We start from the raw sequence: 22,902 nt of genomic DNA, 5'->3' as shown, positions 1-22,902 counted from the left end.
AGTATACTGTACAAGTAGCAAGAACTGGTAGGGAGAAAAAACTGTGTAATTTAACTGTATCAAGATTTACTTTGACTGAACAAATATATAAATGTACAGATGTTAAACTTTATTTTCAAATGAAAGATTCTCCCTTAGCATGAATAAGAGCTTTACACAATCCTGGCATCTGGACATTTAGTTGCCCCTAATATTCAGCTAAAATATTTTGCCATGTCTCTTGTAAAACTTGCCAAATGTGTTCTTTGCTAGTTGGTTCTTTCCATGATTTCCATGATAGCTAACACTCAGGCCAACTGTTTGCTCTCTAATTAATGCTTTCCAGTCTTGGCCATATGCTTCGGGTCATTGTCTTCTATGGTGAAGTTGTTTCCAATTATCTGCAGTCCAGATGGAATTGCATGGTGTTATGGAATGCTATTAAGTATCGAGTGGTTGCCATGTTAGTTCAATATTCCTTTCACCCAAAATAATTCTCCAACCTTCCCTGTTTTAAACAACCCTAAACCATTAAGCTTTCATATCTGTGTTTGACTGTGGGAGTGAGGCAGTCTGCTAAAACTTCTTTCCCATTTTCTGTCTTACATAAGTTCTTCTGTTAGAGCCCAAAATGTCCAATTTGGACCCACCTTCCCAGTTATGGGAAATAATGAAGTACGAAAACTCTGTAATCAGTAATTTACTTCACAATTGTTTTTTTTCTGTCAACTTTTTACTTCAACTTTTCATTTAACTTGTTACACAAATATCTGTCCTTTCTACTTCTTACATTTCAAAACCAGACTTGTTACTTCAGTTTTATTCTATTTGGTGAAATGTCAATATTTTTTCTTCTCACTGCGCACCGTTTTCAGCCCATCAACCTATTTCTTGTCATTGCGTGGCTTTTTTAACCTACCACTGGTGTATCATTTTCTGACTATCATGCACCACAGGCGTAGGCTAGTTTACAAAGCTAACAATGGGCAAAGAATAAGGCAACAAAAAGTATGGGACTAATGTGAATGAGACAGAGGGAGTCAGAAATGTAAACATGACTTAGAACACCTGATCATCATCGTCTTTGCTCTGCTTGTGATCTGTATGCTGGTTGTATAGCCTGAATACTTCATTAGGTAACAATATTGGAAATTATTTTGTGTGATGTGAGGTCCAGTTACCAGCATGACACTAAAACAGGCACTAGTAATGGCTACTAGTCACTTTTATCCTAGTCTAATAAAACATAAGTACTTCTACTTCAGTGGAGGATGTGTGTACTTTTGCCATCTCTGCATCTGTCCACAGAACATTCTTCCAGTCATTCACTGTCCAATTCTTGTGTTTTTGCCTGTTAACTCGTTTATTGCATATAAACAAAAGGGACATGCATGTGTTTCAAAAATGATGAAAGACTCTTTTGAGGTGCTGTAAATAAAAGTAAACGTATTGAAACTTTCCTCACACTATAGAAGCTGTTTATAAGACATCTACTCAGAGTGAGAATTTTTTGTATATCCAGTCTCTATAATTAGGAATAGAAATTAAGGTAAACACTTTGATTCATTAAGAGCTCAAAGTGCTGGTGCTCATGTGTTATTTTCTAAGTTGTTGTGCAATCACTCACAATGTATAATTGCTCAAACAGGGGACAATCTATATTTAAATATTTACATTTTTATTTCATTTTTATTTTTGAGTGCTAATTCAGCTTCCTAAAGCAAAACTGGTGAGTTTGTATCATAAGAAATTGAAACATGTAAAAAGATCCAACTGAGTTGGATTCAAACATTTGTATTCAGGCTTTCTTCGAATGCTATTTTTACTGGTCATATATGAACCCCAAAATACTTCACTGCACTATGTTAAAGTTTGTGCTATCTTTAATTTGGAGAATCATGGATGTTTTTTATAATCGTTTAATTTTGCTCTTTTGATTTCAGAAAAGAGTTTTCAGAAATGTAATACGACCCATTAAGCATAAGAATTTTCATAAACATTCTTAAAGTGATTATGAGACTGCAGTACATCACAGTAATACTAGTGTTGCTAAATTAGATTAGATTAGATTATATATATACATGCACATATGGTCCCAGAGTTACGATGGTTCAACTTTTTCAAACTTAGCATGACGATAGCAATACGACAAAATTGTACAAATATTTAACATTTCGTGCAACAGGCAGCAGCGTATGATGTGCAGTACATTGAACGCGCAGCTGGGATGAGCGTATCTCTCGCCCTGTGAAATGCCCCACCCTCGCTAGCGGTCGATGGAGTAAAGTTGTCTCAGTGTGTATATATTATTTTTTTTGTTTCCACCAGTTTCAAACAGCAATTTTAGTGATAAAAGCATGTCTTCCAAGCGCCCAAGTATGTCTCCTGCTTGTAGTAAAAAAAAAAAGAAGAGGAAAGCCATCAGTTTAGAGCAGAAAATGAAAATTATACATCAGCATGAAGCAGGAAAGGCTGTCACAGTCATAGCACCATCTTCGACTTACGATACAATATTTTTGACTTACAATGGGGTTGTCTTAAGGTATCTCCATCGTAAGTAGAGGACTACCTGTATATATATATATATATGTGGATATGTGGATCAAACCTATTCTTTACAAAATTTCTATTGTCCATTCACCAAATGTGTTAGGAGCTGTTGCTTTATTTGTTGTTTGTATGCACATCTGGTTTTACAAAATGTGTACAACACTGTTTACCCTCCATCCTGTATGTGTCCCAGTGGGTTGGACTAAGCCGAGGACAATCTTTGTTCTTGCTGGCATATTTCCAATTGCAGTAGGAGCTTTTCACACTCTCTCTCTCTCTCTCTCTCTCTCTCTCTCTCTCTCTCTCTCTCTCTCTCTCTCTCTCTCTCTCTCTCACACACACACACACACACACACACTCTCACACACACACACACACACACATTCTGCTGGACTAGTCATACGGTCTATTCTCCTGATGCTCTAATCTGTCCTAATGTTTAGGATATTACCTTGACAAGTTGTGAGAAGCATGAATTAACAGGAACATCTGCTTCGGGTGATGTAGAAGTCATCAATTATAATACAGACAAAGGATTATAAAACCACTGAAAACATTGTAAATTGTGAAAGAAATAAGCATTGAGCTGTGTTTCCGCAGTTTTTTTTCTAAAAGTAGGAACATATAATAAAAGTTTTTTTGCACTCTTAAAAAAATAGATGGATATGACATGATTGTGTCTTGAACGACTTCTTTTTCATTTATCAGAGGCTTGAAAGTACTTGGATATGGGCCGGTACACCAGAGAGATGGGGAGAAAGAGAGAGTCATCATCAATTATTGATCTGCCATCAATGCTGTAGGCAGAATGTGGCTGGGAGAAGGTGGGGGTGGATGCAGCAAGGAGGCTGATATTAATTTTAATGCCCTTCAATCCCAGGGTGAAATTGAAAAGAAGGGCACCTGTATTGAGCCGCAGTAAACTTGCTTGTGTGCGAGATATTGACATGAAATGTAATAAAAAGCTAGCCGTGATTTATCACTGGCTTTCTTCAATGAGAGAGCATGGAGAAGGTTCACAAGGCCCATGAAGAAAAACCTAAGATGTAATCAACTTGATGTTTACCTTGTGCGACTTGTTGCTCATTTTCTTTTAATTACCACATGCAGGTAGTTGGTTTAAAAGAGGCAGATGTAGAGGACAGAGGGGTATGGAGACTGATGATCCGCTGTGGCGACCCCTAATGTGGGAAGCCGAAAGAAGAAAAAGAAGAAGAAGAAGATGTCACAGTTGAATTTTAGCATTTTCCATCTAGTAATTTAGTTGTTGCTACAACTCCAATTCCAAAAACATAAAAAAGTATCCTAGAGTCTTCTCTAGTAATCCTAGAGAAATGTCTGTGTATAAGAACAAGGGTGAAAATCAATACTGGATGCCTGTCATCTTCAGGTCCTCAGCTAGCACTGTATTAAAAACAGGTATCATTCTGTAATGGAAATCACTGCATGGGCTTTGCAACACCTCCAAAAATCATTGTCTGTGAAAAAATCCACCATTTCAACCACAAATGCAGGTTTAAGCACTATCATGGAAAGAAGAAGCCATATGTGAATATGATCCAGAAATTTTGCCATCGTCTCCAGCTCATTTACAATAGACTGAGTCAAAGTGGAAAACTGTTCTGTGGTCAAACAAATTGACATTTTACATTTTTGTTTTTAAACCATTAATGCTGGACTAAAGAGAATCATCCAGCTTATAATTAGTGCTCAGTTCAGAAGTTTGCATCTCTGATGGTATTGGGATGCAATAGTGCCTATGAATTGAGCAGCTTTCACATCTGAAAAGAGACCGTCAATGCCGAAATGTATATATAAGATTAACAGCAACAAATGCTGCCATTCAGATGACAAGACGGGTTTGCAGATTGCAGTAAGACAATTCTAAACCACATACTGCATCTATTATGACAGCATGGCTTCATAGTAGTGGTGTGATGGATGGGTGTGATCCTCCTGCTAGCAAACAGTTCACACCGCTTGAAAAAAACATTATTATAGAGAAAAGCATATATTTTTTTCTGAGATAAATTTTTTTTAAAATTAAACCTTCTTAACTTCCTTAAACAAATTTTGAGCAAATTCTTAAAGCCCTTGGTATCTTCTTTCATATGTACTATTAAAACTATAGGCACCAACTTTGGTACAAAAAAAAGAGTTCAAATAGAATACAGCATGCTACCAGGGGTATAGTATTATATTATACACTACTTTAGGTACCCCAATATGCAGTACCGATTTTTTCTAGGATAGTGAACTTGAATTACACATTATGTTAATCACCAAAACCTTTTCAGTAATGACCAACAGGTTTAAAGTACAAAAAAAATCACTCCTAAAGACTGTGCATATACTGTATTTAGCATCTGTGATCACATATCATACTTGGCCAGTGTGTTAGTCTTCCAGCAAAACTGAAATCACTACACCTGTTTTCTGGCTCACCTATTCCATGCTATAATGTAGGTTATTGTGTCAATCTTTTCAGGTCTCCTGGTGGTCTAGTGTTTAGGATGCGGCGCTCTCACCGCTGCAGCCTGGGTTTGATCCCCGGTCAGGGAACCGACCACAGCCACTCTTAGTGCCGGTCCCAAGCCCGGATAAATAGGGAGGTTTCGTTAGGAAGGGCATCCAGCGTAAAAACATGCGGCTGATCCGCTGTGGCGACCCCTAATGGGAAAAGCCGAAAGAAAGTTGATTGTGTCAATCATTTTGTACAGTAGATCATTCGATTATTATTTTCATTCACTGAAATTCCTTTAAAAGTATATGAACATTACACAGCTGCAACCAACATTAAAGTTATATAAGATCCACAATATATAAAATCTTATTAGATTTAAAATAGTATATCATTATTATGTATACCATAATTACACACAAATCAATTGTTCTTATTACGTATACAAACAAAAGCAAATTCTATTCTCGACAAATGTTATGTACAGTAATTAATGGAAGAGTGTACAGCTGAGTGGCAGCTTCATTTCCCAAAAGCCTAGTGTCCAACATGCACCCTGTAACCCTGTGTATTAACTCACTCCATGCCTTGGCTTCCCTGCAGTAATAGTCTTCTGAGAGCTAAATATAATGGGTTATTAAGTCTCTGGGCAAACCTAAAGTTTCCTCAGCAGCTACGATGTACATGGAGAGCCACTCTTTAGTGATGTTTAAGCCTTGGAATGCAGTTTTTTTTTCACAAATTAGATTTCAGTTTACCATTACCTTATCAGGATGTCACATTTTGTTAATTTAATTTGACAATTGAAGGCTGTAAGAGATTAAACAGACAAACAAACAAACAAACAAACAAACAAGTAAGCAAGCAAGCAAAAAAAAGTCCTCTGAGATGACACATTTACAGACTTGTGGACAGCTAGTTTGCCAGTTACAACCATGCATATAGCAGCCCTACAGACTGACTGCAGCTATATAACAAAAATATAATACAATATTTGTATTTATTTCGGAAATACACACTATGTAGTTTTGATTCTTTTATGCCTTGTAGGGTGAACAAGAATAAGAGGTCATGAAACCTGGCATTTAGCTGTGTAAGCATTACATCAGCGTATGTAACCGTCAAACGCCTTAGCGTCGCCTTGCTTCTTAATTGACAGAGGGACAAATCAGCTTGTCAGGGGGTAGCAAAGGCAGCCCACAAGTTTTACTTCCAACAGATGCACGATGTTCCAGAAATTATATTGACTGGTGGTTATTAACTGCTTGTTCTTTTGAACTATGTGTTCTAGCTACATGTGTTAAAAATGTCTGGCTGATACTTGGTGAAAACCAGCTCATTAAAATTCATGCAAAATTGATGCTAGTTTGGAGTAACTGCACCACGATGAGCACAGCTCCAAATGCTCTCTGCCTGCCTGGGTGGTTGTTCACACTGCAATTTTGTTCACACTTTGATGATTTTGTGCGAGGAGCCGATGTGTGGGAAGCGGCGAGGCTGTCGAAGCTAACAGATGAAAAGCCTGTGCTGGTGTCATACATCTGAGAGTCCATCAGCTTAATAAAAGTGTCAGTGCGGCTGATTTGTTATGTCTGTAAATAACAGGGGCTAACAGTAGGGAGAGAGGGGGGGAAAAAAAGAGAGAGCAAGGTAGCATTAGGAGCTCAGGCATAGATACAGTCCGTGTAATTGTTATATTGCCTCTCGGTTCAGTTCTCAGCTGCTCTAAGCTAGACAAATTTACTTTGACAGCTTCCTCCTGCATTGTCTTGACCCAGACCTCTATGTTGCTCATTTGCTATAATTACCTTATGTGCACCAGCAACCTGTATGTAAAACAATCCTTTGTGTGAAACTACAGTGTAAGCCCAAAGTAGCCTGTGAATGAGGTAGAGTTGGACAGTTTTTTTGTCATTTGGCTAAAGCATCCTCAGTGTACAAGGCTAACTTTGCTGGATAAAGCTTATTCCCACCAGATAAGCTCAATCCATATACACTTTGAGCTAATGCATTTGTGGGTGGTGTCGGCCAAGTGCGGCATAAAAGGTTAAAACCCTGGACTAAATTTATGAAGAGGCTTGGGAATGTAACAGGGGGCTGATAAAGAGAGGTGCTCACAGCAATAAGATAGTATAATATGGCATAGAGTTTATACAGATGATAATTGTGAAGACTGCAAAGGGTAAGATTTGCCCCGCTCAAAGAAAGAATAATGAGACATGGTGTCAATAATAAAGATATAAATTGTAATGATGTAAACTCTATTAAACAAACAACTATGGTTATTTAGCCAGTAAATAATGATGTACCCTAGCTTGCAAGAACCTCAGCCATCCAGCTATACTAGGCATTGAGTACTTTACATGACTGTAGAAAAAATTTGTAGCATTTTATTTTCTATTTATGTATTTAATCATTCTAAAACTGACTTCTCATATTTCTAAACAAATAGAGAAAAAAAAACAGTTATTGAAACATAAATTTAATGTACCACCCAAAAAATAGAATTTTATTTAATTTGTAAATAATTAAAATAATTTTGACACCATAGACAGCATATGTGTTAAAACAGCGAAAAACATAAAGTGGCCTTAATGAAGAAGTAGTCAACTTCCAGAAGATGAGCATTTATTAGGCGCACTTCTCTTTGCCCTTGGGAGACAAATTGCAATAAATCTGGCCTGCCTGTTGAACACATAGGGAATAGAAAGTAGAAAATACCTAGGTGCCAGGGTATAAATGTTTCCCCCTCTCACATAACGAGAAGATTGCAAGCTATTATGTTTGCTGACAGTGGTGCCACAGGAAGGCAAGGCTCATTACTGCAGATTGCAAAATGTCATATTGGTGTCTCCTCGCTGGCCCTGTGCTAGAGGATAAGAGCAAAATTAATTTTGCATAGTGATTGTTTTGAAGGGGAGCCAAACAGGGGACGGGTTTGATTAAATCACCAATACAGAAGAAAGGGGTTCAATCAAACTGCATCATAACTGTTTCCTCATATCTTCCTTTCATTACACAGCTGGAGAACATACACATCATCTCAGAAGTTCTCACTTGTAGTCCTGGGTGACCACATTGTCTATTAGCATCTTAATGCTGAGCTTATTGTTTTGGTCTACATAAATTGGATTAAATGTGCTTTGATGGATAGCACGAAAGTGCATGCACTGCACAGGAAGGACTGGAGTCAAGAACCCTGAATCTAATGTATTCTCTCCTCATGTTTGTTTGTGCAGGTTGCCTGTTTGTGACAGATTATTTCACCCGGACACCTCGAAAACTGAATGCCTTCCGCTCATTCGCCAGCGTGGAGCTTTTCCACTTCACCGTGCCTGATGACACAGTCGTTGCCGTCTGGAACCTCATCACATTTAAGGAGCAAGGGGGGACGTTTGGAGACAACTGTCCTGACCGCAACGTGACAGTGTGAGTCTCCAACACCATCAAGCAATTATGCTTTTCTTTAGCCCAATATCGAAAACACATTTCTGCTTTTAGCAAGAAGTCAGAGGTGCTGAGATTCCTAAAAAAAAAATATATATAGCAGGCAAGAAAAAAAAATACTGCAAAACACCCATTTGTATATTAGTATAAACAGTGTTTTTATAGATATGCACCAAGAAAGAATAATGTTTGGTCTCGCTTTTCTTCTGCTGAAGGAATTACGGTACAAGTAAAATTCATCAAATCAGGGGGTGGCAGATTTTCGTTTTTTTTTTAAACAATGTTTAACACACTAATCTACTGTAATGTTGCCATTGTGATTGTTGGCATTTACATTCAGAAGTGCTATATGAGCTCAAGTCCTTATTTAAAACAAAATTTAGTGTAAGTGTAAACGCTTCAAAAGTGGTTTTTGAAATGGAAACATTGACCATAATGGTTAAACCAGTTACAGTTAGTACTATTAATACTACTTTTTCAATTAGTACAATTAGTTTTTAATTAATATCTTTCTAGAATTATACAAACAGTTATGTTTTAAGACAGTTTTACTTGGTGCTTGCCTGCTTACACTATTTAAGATAAGATAAGATAAGATAAGATAAGATAAGATAAGATAAGATAAGATAAGACTTCATTAATCCTGAAGGAAATTTTTGTGCATGACTGCTCCAAGCAAAAAGAATTTAAACGTGTAATAGTATTAACTAGTATTGCACATTATAGTTCTAAAATATATTGCACATAATAGTGTACAAGATATTGTTAAATAATATTGCACATTCATGTTGATAATGTGATATCAGAACACATTAAGTTCCTTCCTGAATTACAGAGTTAAAGTAATAGAAACAATCGCATGAAAGAGTTTTCTCCTCCAGTAAATTGCTATTCTTTTCTGAAAATTTTTTATTTGGTCTACACTTGGATTTCAGCTTGAGATGTGGACCACGCTGAAGACTGAATGTTGAAACACTGCTGGGGCTGAAAGCTATAAAAAAAGAGTCAGTTGAGATCTATTAGTCAGTTAGCCTGACTGGTTATTTTCTGCTCTCTCCATAAAAGCGGCATTAATTACCTCAGCACAGAGGCCAAATTTCTGTAACCGAGTGCAGTGTACACTAGAGATCCATAAATATAACATGGGTGAAAACACTGTGATTAAATCATAATGTACTCTTACATTTTTTTAAATGGGATTTTCAGCAGTTTAGTCTTCTACTTAAAAATTTATATATTTTTTACATTTTTGATTAAAGATTTAATTACGTTAATTTGAGAGCATAGAAAACAATTTTAACGATCAACAATTGTCTTTAGAAGAGATCATTTCCAGAGGATTATTGGATGTTAAAATGTCTTTCTTTTAGTGGAGAGTGTCTGGAAAGTTTAATAACCTGGACTGAATTTAAAAGTAGGCAAGAGAAGAGACATACTTCAAACTTTTCATTAATTCAAGAATTTAAAATGGATGAACAAAGTCCAGGATTCAAGCTGTCTTTTAGAATTGCAAAGTAATAATGTGGTAAGATGAAACTGACAGTACTGAGCATTTCCTACTGTACAATGTGTTCTTTTAGCTTGTAATTATCAAAACAGGTTAACCATCCAAGACAGCTCCATGTGCTTTCTTATCCTTGCTGTGCTAGAACACATTATTTTAACTAAGTGCCGATCTCCTGGACCTGCATTAAGGCAATTAACAGTGACATTAACAGAATTTTTAAGTCTTCAAATTTGATCTTTCTTTTAGTCATTACACATTACACATAATTTACAAAACCTGACTTTTGCTTACACGTTAATGTGTTGAAGTAAATATTCCTGGGTAAATCGTGGCCATATATAATAAGAAAATGCATGTCCTTGAGCAAGCATTGCAGATATAACAAGTAGCGATAGCAAATCCCATCTCTGTGGGGTTTTAGTCACGCCTCTGACAAATATTAAAGATAGAAGAAGTCTGTTTTATGGTTCAACTGCTTTTGTGTTTGTACACTTCAGCTCCTGCTGTGACCTTAAAGTCAAAACACGCTGAATGAAAGGTTAAGGCACTTTAGAAATGTACTGACCATACCATGAATGCCATGACTCTTTTTTTTATAATTAAACTGTAGATTAAACAAGAACATTTAACAATTCCCATAATATATAGAAGAGTAAATAAGCGTAAATAAGAGTAAATAAGCTCTTCTGTTACCTGCAGGGGGAATACAAATGGAAAATATAGAGCCATGCTGCAGAAATATCTTCGCCTCAACTTTGCCAGAACCATTTATTTATCTCTTAATGTCAGACATAACTTAAGGGGAGCATAATGCAATAATTACAGCATGCACAGGCATGTTCCAGTGTGTATGCTAATGAAAATTATGACCTCAAGGCCTTTTCATGGATTGAATGGAGTTTTTTCTGCACATGTAAATAGAAACAGTGGGAAGAACAATGCTCTAATAATTAGCTTAATCTAATTATGTATTTAAATATTTTACTAACAGGCATTGTATATTTATCTAAATATAGGACGTTGCCTGGTCCAATTTCCAGCTGTCCAGTTTCAGTGAGTGTGTGCCCACAGTATGATCTTTTGCTGTTGTAACTCATCCACCTCTAGGTCTGTTTGGATAAATCCATGAATGTGCAAGAATATACAGGGATTCCTGTTAAAGAATCTATGTAGGAACAGACAGTAAACACTTTTAAATCTTGATGAATAGGTCTAGTTATTATTTCTTTAACTGTCTCGGTGAATATAACTAATTTGAGTACGGTGTTTCAGTTTTAAACAAAACACAGCATTTATAAACAGTGACTTTCAATCTGCTTCAAAGCCAAAACTGGTACTTGTGCTCAAATGAAATACAAGCAGAATGCCAAGTTACTAATTAAAACACTTTGCCGAACCTTTTCTGTATGTTTTGTTCTCCTGCTACTCACTTCTAACCCCCTACTCCTCAAACCACCACCATGAGGTCCCATTACAGCTGGGATAACGTACAAGGCCAGGCACTCATTCTGTCAATTCAGCTGTCAGAAAGCAAGTAGGGGGTGCCACAATGAGCTGGTAATTAAACGAGGATGCTGTTGAGTGCTGTGGAGAACACTGTAGGGATGGCTGAAATGCAGTGAGATGACTAGGGGATAGTGGAAAGCAGCCACATGCTTCTGTGTTGGGATCAATATCTTAGGGTTGGACTAACCATGACAACTCTAATTAGGCCCAGCATACACTCAAGAACTGGACTGTAGCAAAACTCCTGAGGTTTTACCAAAGCTTTGTATTAGGCATTGACCTATTGTCCTAGGAGGAATAATGTAACTGTTAAAATGTTTTTTTTCTTCATGCCATTACATAGAAAAACACAAAATACTATTAGTATTAAAATATATCTTCAAATAGTGTAAATCAGTGAAATTTGGACTGTCCCGGGATCTATGGAGCATATCCAGGGTTTTGTTATATTTTAAATTTAGTTGCATTGATAAAAGTTATTATATCATTATATGACCATGATTACATTTATCATTGACATAGGACTTAGCTAATTTGACTATATAAGTTAAATTGGTTCAAAAAGAAAGTATTATTATAAATAATGTTTAATCGGAGATCTGTAATAAAAAGCTATATGGCATAAATAGATGCAATATTAGACAAAATATTATTGTACACATTTAATTATTACATTCATCTGAATGTTTATTGAAAATAGGTGGGTATGTGGAATTTATTTTATACTTGAAAAATTACAATCTAAATTAAAACTAACCCCTTATAGTCTTAAACTTATTTTTATTCACCTAGGCATCATAAAACAAGTTATTTCCTGATTTATTACTTATTTAACACTTTATACAGTGTACTGACCATTTCTTGGTAATGTATTGCCTTCATTGCTACAGTGTTGGTGTGATATTTTTAAGATTCATTTCTATCATATGGCTCACTGAAGCCCCAGCTGCTCTTTGTACCTTTGCCATGTGAAACAGTGAAACAAACCCTTGACTCAATTAATGTCTGAAACCTGTATCTGTATTCTATGCTTGTTTGTTTAGACGAGAACAAGAACAGCTAGATTTATGCCACTTATTTGCATAATATCAGATTCAAAGGTTGAGCACATCAACAAACTTAATCAAGTCATAAATTGCAAGACAAGTGACAAGAGCACAAAAGCTCCTGGGGTTTCATTATGAGCCTCTTTTTTGAACTTGGGTTGTTTGGTATCTGTGATTTACTATCAATGTAGTTTATGCTTCATTATGTAGCTGCAGGCAAATGTGGCGGCACCTAACCTTTTGTTATTCAGTGATTGTGTGCCGCTATTGTGCTGCTAGTATTAAATTTAGTATTAGCATGTCTAGGGTGAGCTGTAAGTTTGGATTATTACAATTTTCTTATACTTTATTTGTATTTATTTATTTATTTATTTATTTATTTATTTAAATCACACTGTCAACCCGACCTGATGGTAGGATAATGCTCACTCTTCTATTTACATACTTTTCCTATTAGTTTTACTTTTATTTCTAAGCAACAATGCCTTAAGATGAACTGAATCATAAAATGGGATTATGAGGGTTAAAATACAGTCCACAATCTAACAGTAATAGACTATAAAATACAGTAATTCAGGTAAAACTACTTATCAGTCTTATCAAATGAACTTTGTACCCCAAACCCCATTTATGTCCTCTTCTAATTGTTTAACCTTTCAATATTTAAGGTAAAGTTTTGGCTGCTCTGGGTGGTATTTCATAAAAGTTTTGCAAAAACTTCATTAAATTCAACATGAAAGAGTTATTTAATTAATAAGCATTTACCAAAAAACTCTTTTAAAATGACCAACAAATAAACTAATTTGTAAACTAACCTGACCTATTCATAATTCTATGAGAACTTCTTCATTTGAATATAATGTATTTAAAAAAGTCTGAAACAAACTAAACAAAATAATTGACTTCAATTATATGGCTGGTCTTTTCTAATTAAATCCATATGCCAATCATTCAGATACAGTATAGGAAAGCCAGATGATTGCGATTATACACCTGGAGTGAAAACAAGGTCTGCCAAGTGAAGCTGTTTGTCCCTGTGCTGTGGCACGATTAAATATACACCCTGTGGGAATTTTGAAGTGGTTTGCTACGTGCTGATATTTCATCTCCAGGTCTATTTGCTACTACTCCACAAACATTATGTGTAACCTAAATAAGTCTTTGCATCCTAAAGTGAAGTATAATGTATTCATTTTGGTCAAATATCTTGGTCACACTATATACTCCCTTTTGTTTGCTGAGCTAGATAAATGGTACTTATTTATTGTGCCCATGAGGGTGCAAATGTTGTGAAAAAAATTGCAGACATTTAATATCAATATTAATTAACTCAAAAATTATTCTCAAGTTTTGTGGGAATTATTTACAATCTCTCTTTGACTTTTATTTGTTTTCTCTCCCTAATGAATCACCATTTACAACATAATACAATCTTCTTTTTTTTTTTACCTTTCTTGTCTTCCTGATTTCCTGGTGTATGTTCTTTGTTATTATGCTTGCATCTTTCATTTAAATTACTGTTCATTTGCGTCTATTGTCTCAGACCCTGGGCCATGTATACAAGTTACAGTACCTCCAGACTTTGCCACAATCGAGTGGGGGAGGAATCAACAGCATTTAGCATTATTTAGCATTTGTCCAGCATGGCTAACATTTTAATGGATGTCACGTTAAGCATGCAGGCAGTGCTAATTGGTTCATAACAGACTTTGACATGACCTGCATGTGATAATGACGCCGGAGATTTGGTGCAAGTCCCACACTGACCAGTAGTGCACAAATCATAGAGGAAGTGACAACCATTTTTATGTAAGTTATAAAAGATAAAAGCAAAACAATATAGACAAGCAGCACGTAATTAGCCCCCGGACATTGCTGAGGTTAAATTAGTTTTGTTGTCTCAGGGAATTTTAAATGATTTACATTCAACTGCATGATGCGGATGCACAAATAAGACTTAATATATGAACATAAGGGTGAGGAGCAGCAGTGAGCCAGCTGGATCCTACAGGGGGAAGAGCTGAGAACTCTTAATATGGAACAGGGCACAGCAGCATAAATAAGTGCTTCATCATCAGAATGCCGGGGCACAGCTCGTGTCAGCTCCACCAGGGTCCAGATAACCAGTGAAGCAAATATATGCAGACCTATTTTAAAATACCTTATTTAACTGAATACCTCATCAGAAATTGCAGATTTTGCTAATTATGAGTTTAAGCAAAGAGTACAGTGTGGAACCTATTATTTATCTATGTACCGGATTCCAATTAATATAGTCTCTAATTTATTACAAATGTGTTTTTTTTTAAACTACTGTACATTAATAATGTCACATTTAAATGAAGGCATGAAGTGTATGAAGGCAGTTGATTTATTTGTGTTTGCTGGGTGTGTTTGGTGTTCCAAATCCAAATTTTTCTTCTTCTTCTTCTTATTATTATTATAAATAATATAATTTTCTTATTATTTCTTAAGTTAAAAAGTTATTTTGAATAAACTTTTATAAACTTTTAAAAACATGGTGAATGTAAAAACTAGGTCTATATTATTTATTTGTGTGTTCTGCAACTGAACACACACATTTGTACATTTATGTATTATAAATGATATAAATGATGTAATATTTAATCATTCTAATAAATCATAATAGTAAGGAACTACCTTGTTATCTGTTTTTAACTGCATTTCTTTACAGACTTTTACATTCTTGTCAGGTGTATTTATTTACACATGCATCTTGGAAGTGGCATTGAGGCGAGAAATCACACTATAAGTGTTAAATTAATCTATTAGCATTAACACTGCCCAATATATTGCACCTTTAGGGAGAAACATCCAATAGTGTGCATTGCACAATGTCTTATTATGTGTCTGTATCCAAAATCGTTCAGTAAATTGAGCACATCGCTTATAATTTCAAATAATAATGCTTTGGAGCGATGGTCTCTTTTAAATAAAGTTTTTACTCATGCTTTTAGCAACATGTTAAAATACTGCATATCCAAGTATTAGAATGATAAAGGTGATTCTTTCGTTTTTACACTACTCTGTAGATACTTGGTTTTGAGACCAAAAGATGAATTTCAGCTTTCATTTTTCGAGATTTTTCTGCTTTGTTAAACAGTCCATTTTTTTTTATCATTTAACAATATTGGAACATGTGACTGACAGGTGTTTCTTTATTCCTATGCTCTGTTAGATTAACGGTTTACACAACTAATAGCTCTGAATGTCTACTCTTGCTTTGTGTTTGAGTTTCATGTAGAACAGAGAGCTGTTTAATAGAGAACAGCAAGTCATTTTGTGTAAGGGAAGAGGGAAATACTATCAGTGCCATCGATAGTATTACAATCCATTCTCCAAACAAGACTTCCAGAGCAGAAATAGAGAGGCCTCTCATTAGTTGTAAGAATCTAAACGTCTGATAGGAAAAGAGACAAATGGAGACATGTGCAAAATTGAAAGCAAGATAATTCTCTTCTAAATTAGTTTCATTGGTCAAGCATGGTGGAGTTAGTGTCAGGGTTCAGGCTTGCATGGCTGCTTCTGAAACTGACTAAGTAAGCTTTCTTGATGATGAAGCTCATGATGGGTTGCAAGAAGATGAGTTCAGAAGTCTACAGAAACATTATGTCTATTAGTTTCCAAGAAAATGCATCCTATCTAATTTAAACTTCATCATGCAGCAAGATGACCCAAATCGTTAAACAGCCGGGTTTGTCTGCACGCAACCAAATGTTTAGTGTTATTTACTTTAATTAGATGATGTGTACCTATAATTTAGCTCACCTACAAAATTGGGTGGTCTACCACCAAAGACACAATGTCCTACATTGTTTACCGAAACCAGATTTACAAAAAATTCAGAAAAAGAAAGCTGAAATTCGGATCAGTCCTTCCATATTCATATAATGATCTTTTATCCATGGCCCAGTTTAATAGGGCTACACAATTAGGTGGAACACTTGAATGTGGTTTACTTCAAAGACCGTGTGATTATGTGTTTAGGTGATTATAGTAATTTGTTAGTCTAATTGATAGACATGAGTATGTGTGAGTTTCCCGAAAGAAATGTTCGAAGCTAACATTATACCAGTGGTCCCTGGTGTTTATATGTAATTATAATCCCTTTTTTTAATGATACAGAATTATTTAATTGTGGAGTTTCTGGGAACTGCTTTTTGCCCACTTTTTGTGAAATGACATGGCAGGTTTACAATGGGTTTAATAATCAGATTTGGCTTTACTGCATTTTAACATGCCTATTTCTGATATATAAAATTATTCTAATGGGCTGCAACAGTTATTCGAGTCCACAATTATGCATGTTACAATTTTCTCATTATGATACACATTGTAGTGTGGAATACATAATGGTATAAAAATATGACTGATCTGTAATCAGGCTCAGTTTGCATTGTTATTTTTTAATAAAAAAAACCACTATGTATCACACTGGAAATAAGATATGTTTCATATGTCTAAGGCAAACTTGCACAGCCCACATAGGCCCTCCCCAGTCACAGATTTTTTTACTCAGAGACAAAAATAAACCTGTACACCACAAGGACAAAAGCCTTTCTGCACTGACATACTCCAGACATACGAGCTCCTCGGGTGCACAGAAAAAGGGAGGAGGGTGGAATGATTTTTCGAACAACCCTACACTTGCAGTTTGAGTTATTATCTGCCAAAAACCCTAGACTGTAAGATCTGAGTGTCATTCCATTCTGGGATGGTGTCTGTGTGGGACAGGAAGAAAAAAACCCAAAAAACATAACATCCATGGTGGTCCTCTTGAAGAAGATATGCTTAAGGATATCATTGCAATCTGCTGCTGAACTTGCACATGAACTTGTACTGTTAAATATTTATGGAGCTGAGAAGAACACTACAGAGCACAAACACACAAAAAAAATATAAGTGTACATTTCTATCACACACACACACACACACACACACACACACACACACACACACACACACACACACACACACACACAAACACACACATTCCTAGTTCATTCAATCTCCTACATAGTATAAAAATAAAAACAAGAGCGAGAAAGCAATTGTCAGCTGTTATTGTGATTCCTATTCGCATGAGAATTTTGCATTTGAAGCCTGTCAAGATTCCAATTGACATACTACAGGATCCCAGCTCAGTGGGCCAAGTGAAAGAAATCACGGAAGGTGAAGGCTTTCATGCCATATGATCCATGGCAGATTCCAGCTGTCAGACCTCTATTTTTTTTATCTTGAATGGCAGCACTGAAAAGAAAAGGCACTGTTTTAGGCCCTCTGTCTCCCACATGAAAAAAATAAAATAAAAATAACAAAAGACTCACAAGAATGCGTAACCATTCCATTCATTGATTTGCATCATTTTTCACCACTTTAGCTGAGATAACAGCATGGCAAAAGCATTGTTGCGCTTGAATAGCCTTCAAAACTTGGGATCATTTCACGAAACATTACAAAAGTAGCGCCACATTGGAATATTTATTTTACATTTCAGTTTGGTTCATGAATTATTTAGTATTAGTTATGGTGTTTTGTTTAACTTCCTGTAAAAAGGAGAGAAATTGGAGTGTATGCTGAATTCTACTTGATTTTCCTTTTTCTGATTCTCTCTCTCTCTTTCTCTCTCTCTCTGATACACACACACACACACACACACACACACACACACACACACACACACACACACACACACACACACACACACAAACACACATAGACCACACACCCAGAGTTGCTTGCTCACCCAAATCTAATTAAATGTGCTGAGCTCATTGCTTGTTTGATTTATGAAAACAGTAATGAGATGAGCACAGCTATAATTTTACTAAATCAGAACTTTAGATCTAACTAAGGAGCGTCAGCTTATGACTCGTATTATTTATCCCACATCCTGTGTATGTGCCTCAATATATTAAAATCATCTTCTTTGGTTGGCAGGTATTTCAGGTCCGGAGCCCCGCCGGTCATCAACCCGTTGAACACCCATTTCCCGAAGGACACTGTCGTCCCAGGGTCATTTGCAGTTACGTTGACATGGACGCTGCCCAACCGTACTACAGGGGTGTTTAATGTTACCAGCCCTCTTCCCGGAGACTGGTTCTTGGCTGCACATCTGCCGAAGGATGAGGGCAAAATCTCTGTCAAGGTGAGAGCAGGCTGTGAGCTCATTATAAAGCGTTTTATGCAAATGCTATTGATTCTGGTGGAAGCCTTTTGTTCATAATGCTAAATCAAACATTCAGACCTCATGTGTAATAGCTGCTGTCTTGTTAGCTAGTGATGGAAAATTAAGAGCAAATGTGTTATCCTTGTCAGTCATGAATTATTACTCATGCTCTCAGGTTCCAAATGTGTGTAGTTATTATAATCGATTTTCTCAGTTGGAAAGCCTGAATGTAAAACAGATTGTTGTTGAAATCATGTATATGGCCGTTTTTTTTTTTAACTAAACATTTTATACACTAAATGTGTGTACATTGAGGATCCTCCTGAATTGAGATATGAATAATTATTTACAATATAGAAATATTATTATTATTATTAATAATAATATTATTTTATTTTATTTTTTTGCTTCTTTATTCATTTTTTTTTTTTAAGATTTACAGGACATCTATTTGAGATTAAACTTGGACTGGATGTAGGATTTAATGGGTTCCAACAAAAAGAATAGTAAATAGGAGGCACAAGTGTGTGGTCAGATTTGAAGCTCAGAGTAATAAACAAAGTCTCAACTTGTTAAATATACTTTAAAATATTAATCTTGAGTAATCCATAGTGGTTTACATTTATTTTACAGTTTTGGTTATATATCGGGAAACATAACCAGTAGAGTTTATAAAGATATTTAGACAATAGTATAATTTATTACAAATACAATTATTAACTGCAACTGCAAACACAAAAATTACAACCTGTACTCATGTTTAGTTCAAACAAATGTTTTCTATTCCTTCAAATTATTATTTTTTTTATATTTTCCAGGGGCAGAGATCTGAAGATTAAATGTTCCTTCAAATTCAGGCCACATCGACATTGTGTTCGATTGCGAAAATATATCCAGATATTAGAAGCACTAAACAGATACTGATATCACTGTATTACACCTGTAGTGTGCATACATGATAAAGCACAGACATTTGTCTATTAATATTTCAGCCATATACAGCTGGTTCAACGTTCGTCAAAGCTACACAAACCTTCACAGGACTACATGTGTTCAAACGTGCAAAGCAGCAAAAAACATGTAGAAATGATCTGAACACCAAGACAATAGTCACAGTAAAGGAAATTGCAGTGCTGTCTGTGCGGATAATTTCTATCGTTAAAAAAAAAAGAACAATAATCAATGATTAGGGTTATAGTCAAGGTCAACCATACAGCATGGGATATGCTTAACTTATTCTGTGTCAGCAGCAGCCGCATTACCATCTAATAATCACTTTCTGCAAGTTAAAACATTGTACACCAGGCAGTTAAACTGAAATAGGGAAAGGTGAAAGCAGCAAATGGAGCACATTTTCTAAGGATTCATGTTTATACACTAATATTCTGAATGGTTGTACACAAATTAGTGCGTGTTCTGCACTTATGACCACCATTATCTGGCCCATAATGGATATAACATTAGTGGCAATTCTGCATATAAGCATTTTAAATCAGATGGGCTTTTTATTGTTTGTTGACACTATTTCTTTACTGTGCAATAAGAGTGCATCTAGATTCGAGCTTAACGATGTGCAGAAAACATGCACAATCAATAACATGAAATGGCTAGGCTATATCAGCTAGTTAGTATTGTCTTTGTAAGTAATATAAGCGTTTTCTTAGACCTAATGAATTGTTTGTGTGAAATTACTTGTTGTCAAATTCTATCATTAGAAAAAAATCCTCTTATGGTTTAACAGCCTGATTCTCAAAGAGCTGAGATAATATGCACAGACTTCTCCACTCCATGGAATTTATAATGGGCTGCTTATAGTGTGGTTTGTCAGTATATCATTTACATCCATTAAGATATTCCTCTCAGCTGTAGAGAGAAACATTTGTATGAGATGAGTGATTATTCTCAAAATGTAAAGATTTCTCTAGTGTGTACATTCTGAGCTATACTTCGAAATATCCTACACTTGGAAATAACCTACAATGCAATAGGTCTTTGATAAATTGTAAACCTTAAATAAAATATGATGCAACATGGATTCAATATATTAAACATTTTTGGTTAACGATAAAGAAATATCCTTCTTTTTTCTTATAGCTACCCGATAACTAAATAAAAATATAGATATAAGGAGTATTATTTAGTTGTATAGTTCACTAATTACTAATATAGATATAAACAGGAAATAGTTTTGTTTGATTATTCATTTATTCATTTATTAAAACACTTTACATCAGAAAGGTTTACCGTGCATTTAGATGTGCATCTCTGAGATGAAAAAGGCAAGTCATGCAAGCTGGAGTTTTTTTTTTAAAGAAATCTTCCCATGCACACTCATTTCCATTTAAGACCAATTATGAACTGTCAGTAGAGTTCAGAGAGTGTGCTGGTATCTCTTTTTACTCTGCCCGAATTGTCAATGTTTAAGGGTGCTTAGTGGTTTTATTTTAAGCCTTAAAAACATTTGTTTTGTGCCCATGCATTTAAACACAACGCTTGGGGTTCAGTGCTCCAAATACATAGTGTAGACTGATATTTGGAGCACTACACAAAGAAATATGTAGGTACTTACAGTGGCACTGCATTACTACCCTAATACTAATGTAATATTCTCTAGACATGAAGAACACTGTTAGTGCCTGTAAAAGAGGCGCTGTACAACAACTCAGAGTCAGTTATAGAGACTGGCATTTTCCTCCCAATGGTGGACTAAGTCATCAAGAGGCTTGACACGGCCAGTAAGACCCAGCTGTCCTGTAAACAGTAAACAACAGCTGTCTCATAAACATAAAAGCCAGCTTGTGAGTCAACATGTGCGCTGTATACGACTGAATCGGTTAGGCATTATGAGGTGTAATACTGAAGCCACTGTCTGCTGGACTTGTTACATTTGTACTAAAAATCTAGCAGAGAGATTTATGTAGGGTAACGTTTGCGTCATTATTTGCATATAGTTAAGGAAATATTTGGCATTGCATTTCATCAGCAACTGCGTGGTAATAGTAATTGTTATGTGCAATGGGAAGTATTTAATTTCAGTGTATCTAATCAAACATTTGATAACAATGATCAGTGATGACAATTTTTTTAACCATGAACACTCTTTTTAAATTTTATGTTAGTAGCATTCAGGATTTTTTCAACAATGGATTTCCTACATTTCATAGATTCTGCAGCGCACAGAAGTTTATTTTAGCCCTCAGCTTGTGTCTAATCAGTGGGCACCTCTGCAATGTGGGATCTAGAAAGACTCTAGGAAACAGCTCAGATCACTGAAGCATCTCTGCTAACTGAAGCCACAATTATGGATCAGGAGTGACCAAAAGCTTGGTGCAATGACAGTTTGTCTCAAGATAACTACAGTCTCGTCCCAAATCAATGTGATAATTGGAAGCTGTCAGGAGCCTGGAGATATGATTTTGCCCAGTACACCAAGGTTTGATTTAGTGATGCAGTGACCACACAAGAGGAAGAAATCTGTCAATTTAGTGCTGGGTTGTCTCTCTGTAGCATTTTTTAATCAGTTGCTGTCAGCAGAAAAGTTATTCATGACACTCATTCTCACTGGTCTGGTGTGCATTATTAAGCCCAGCCAGAGATTTGTTGAAGCAAAGACCAAACTAGAAAATTGTGAGAATGGTGTGAGGTCTAACTTAAATCTCTAGTTCCCCAGAGCACCGGCCTTGTATGGTTCAGAACACACTCTAATTGTGTTTCCAGGTGAGGAAGCAGTGGGGAAGCCATTTAGTCTACTCGGGTTGCGTGGCAACAAAATTTAATAGGGTGGCACTTAGTCTAAAAAACTGCTAGACAGTAAGATGATCTGAGTCAGAGCTGCTGTTCAAACTGTGCAATTATTTTTTTTTTACATTGCTTACCTAACTAATGCAAAGTGAGATGTTCTGGGCAGTAAGGAAGACTTTGGGGGTTTTAAGCATATCCATGGTATTACAGAAGCTGGGGATAGGCACAGGAAGGTGCTTTTTATGATTTCTGAGGCTGTGGCACTTGTTGCACCAGGACTGACTCTATGAGATTTGTAGTGCATTTGCATTTCATATGATTAAATGCAGCATTTGTAAGGATGCCAAGCTGAGCCAGTTACATGATGCCAAAATGATGCATTGAACACAGAGATGTTGGGAATTGGCAGTGTGGAGGGTTTAAGGCAAAGCTATATCTTTTCTTCCTCCCTTTTTCAGCACCAGCTGTGCCTTAT

General features: G+C 35.9%; 1 protein-coding gene across 2 annotated transcripts in view; it reads left to right on the top strand.

Moving 5' to 3' along the window:
* The window catches only part of tmem8b (transmembrane protein 8B), a 134,413-nt gene that overhangs the window by 36,493 nt on the left and 75,018 nt on the right, over positions 1-22,902 (top strand). Inside the window, exons 2-3 of one of the 2 annotated variants that reach the window (XM_083526854.1) lie at positions 8,230-8,419; positions 18,458-18,665. In XM_083526854.1, the coding sequence (XP_083382980.1) occupies positions 8,230-8,419; positions 18,458-18,665 (398 nt within the window). Of the gene's footprint in view, positions 1-8,185; positions 8,420-18,457; positions 18,666-22,902 lie in introns of both variants that reach the window. The other variant, XM_083526855.1, reaches the window with a different exon arrangement.

The sequence above is a fragment of the Silurus aristotelis genome, assembly GCF_946808225.1.
Source record: "Silurus aristotelis genome assembly, chromosome: 23".
Classification (NCBI taxonomy): Eukaryota; Metazoa; Chordata; class Actinopteri; order Siluriformes; family Siluridae; genus Silurus; species Silurus aristotelis.
Note: the sequence above shows the minus strand (reverse complement) of the source record. Positions and strands in the feature narration are given on the sequence as shown.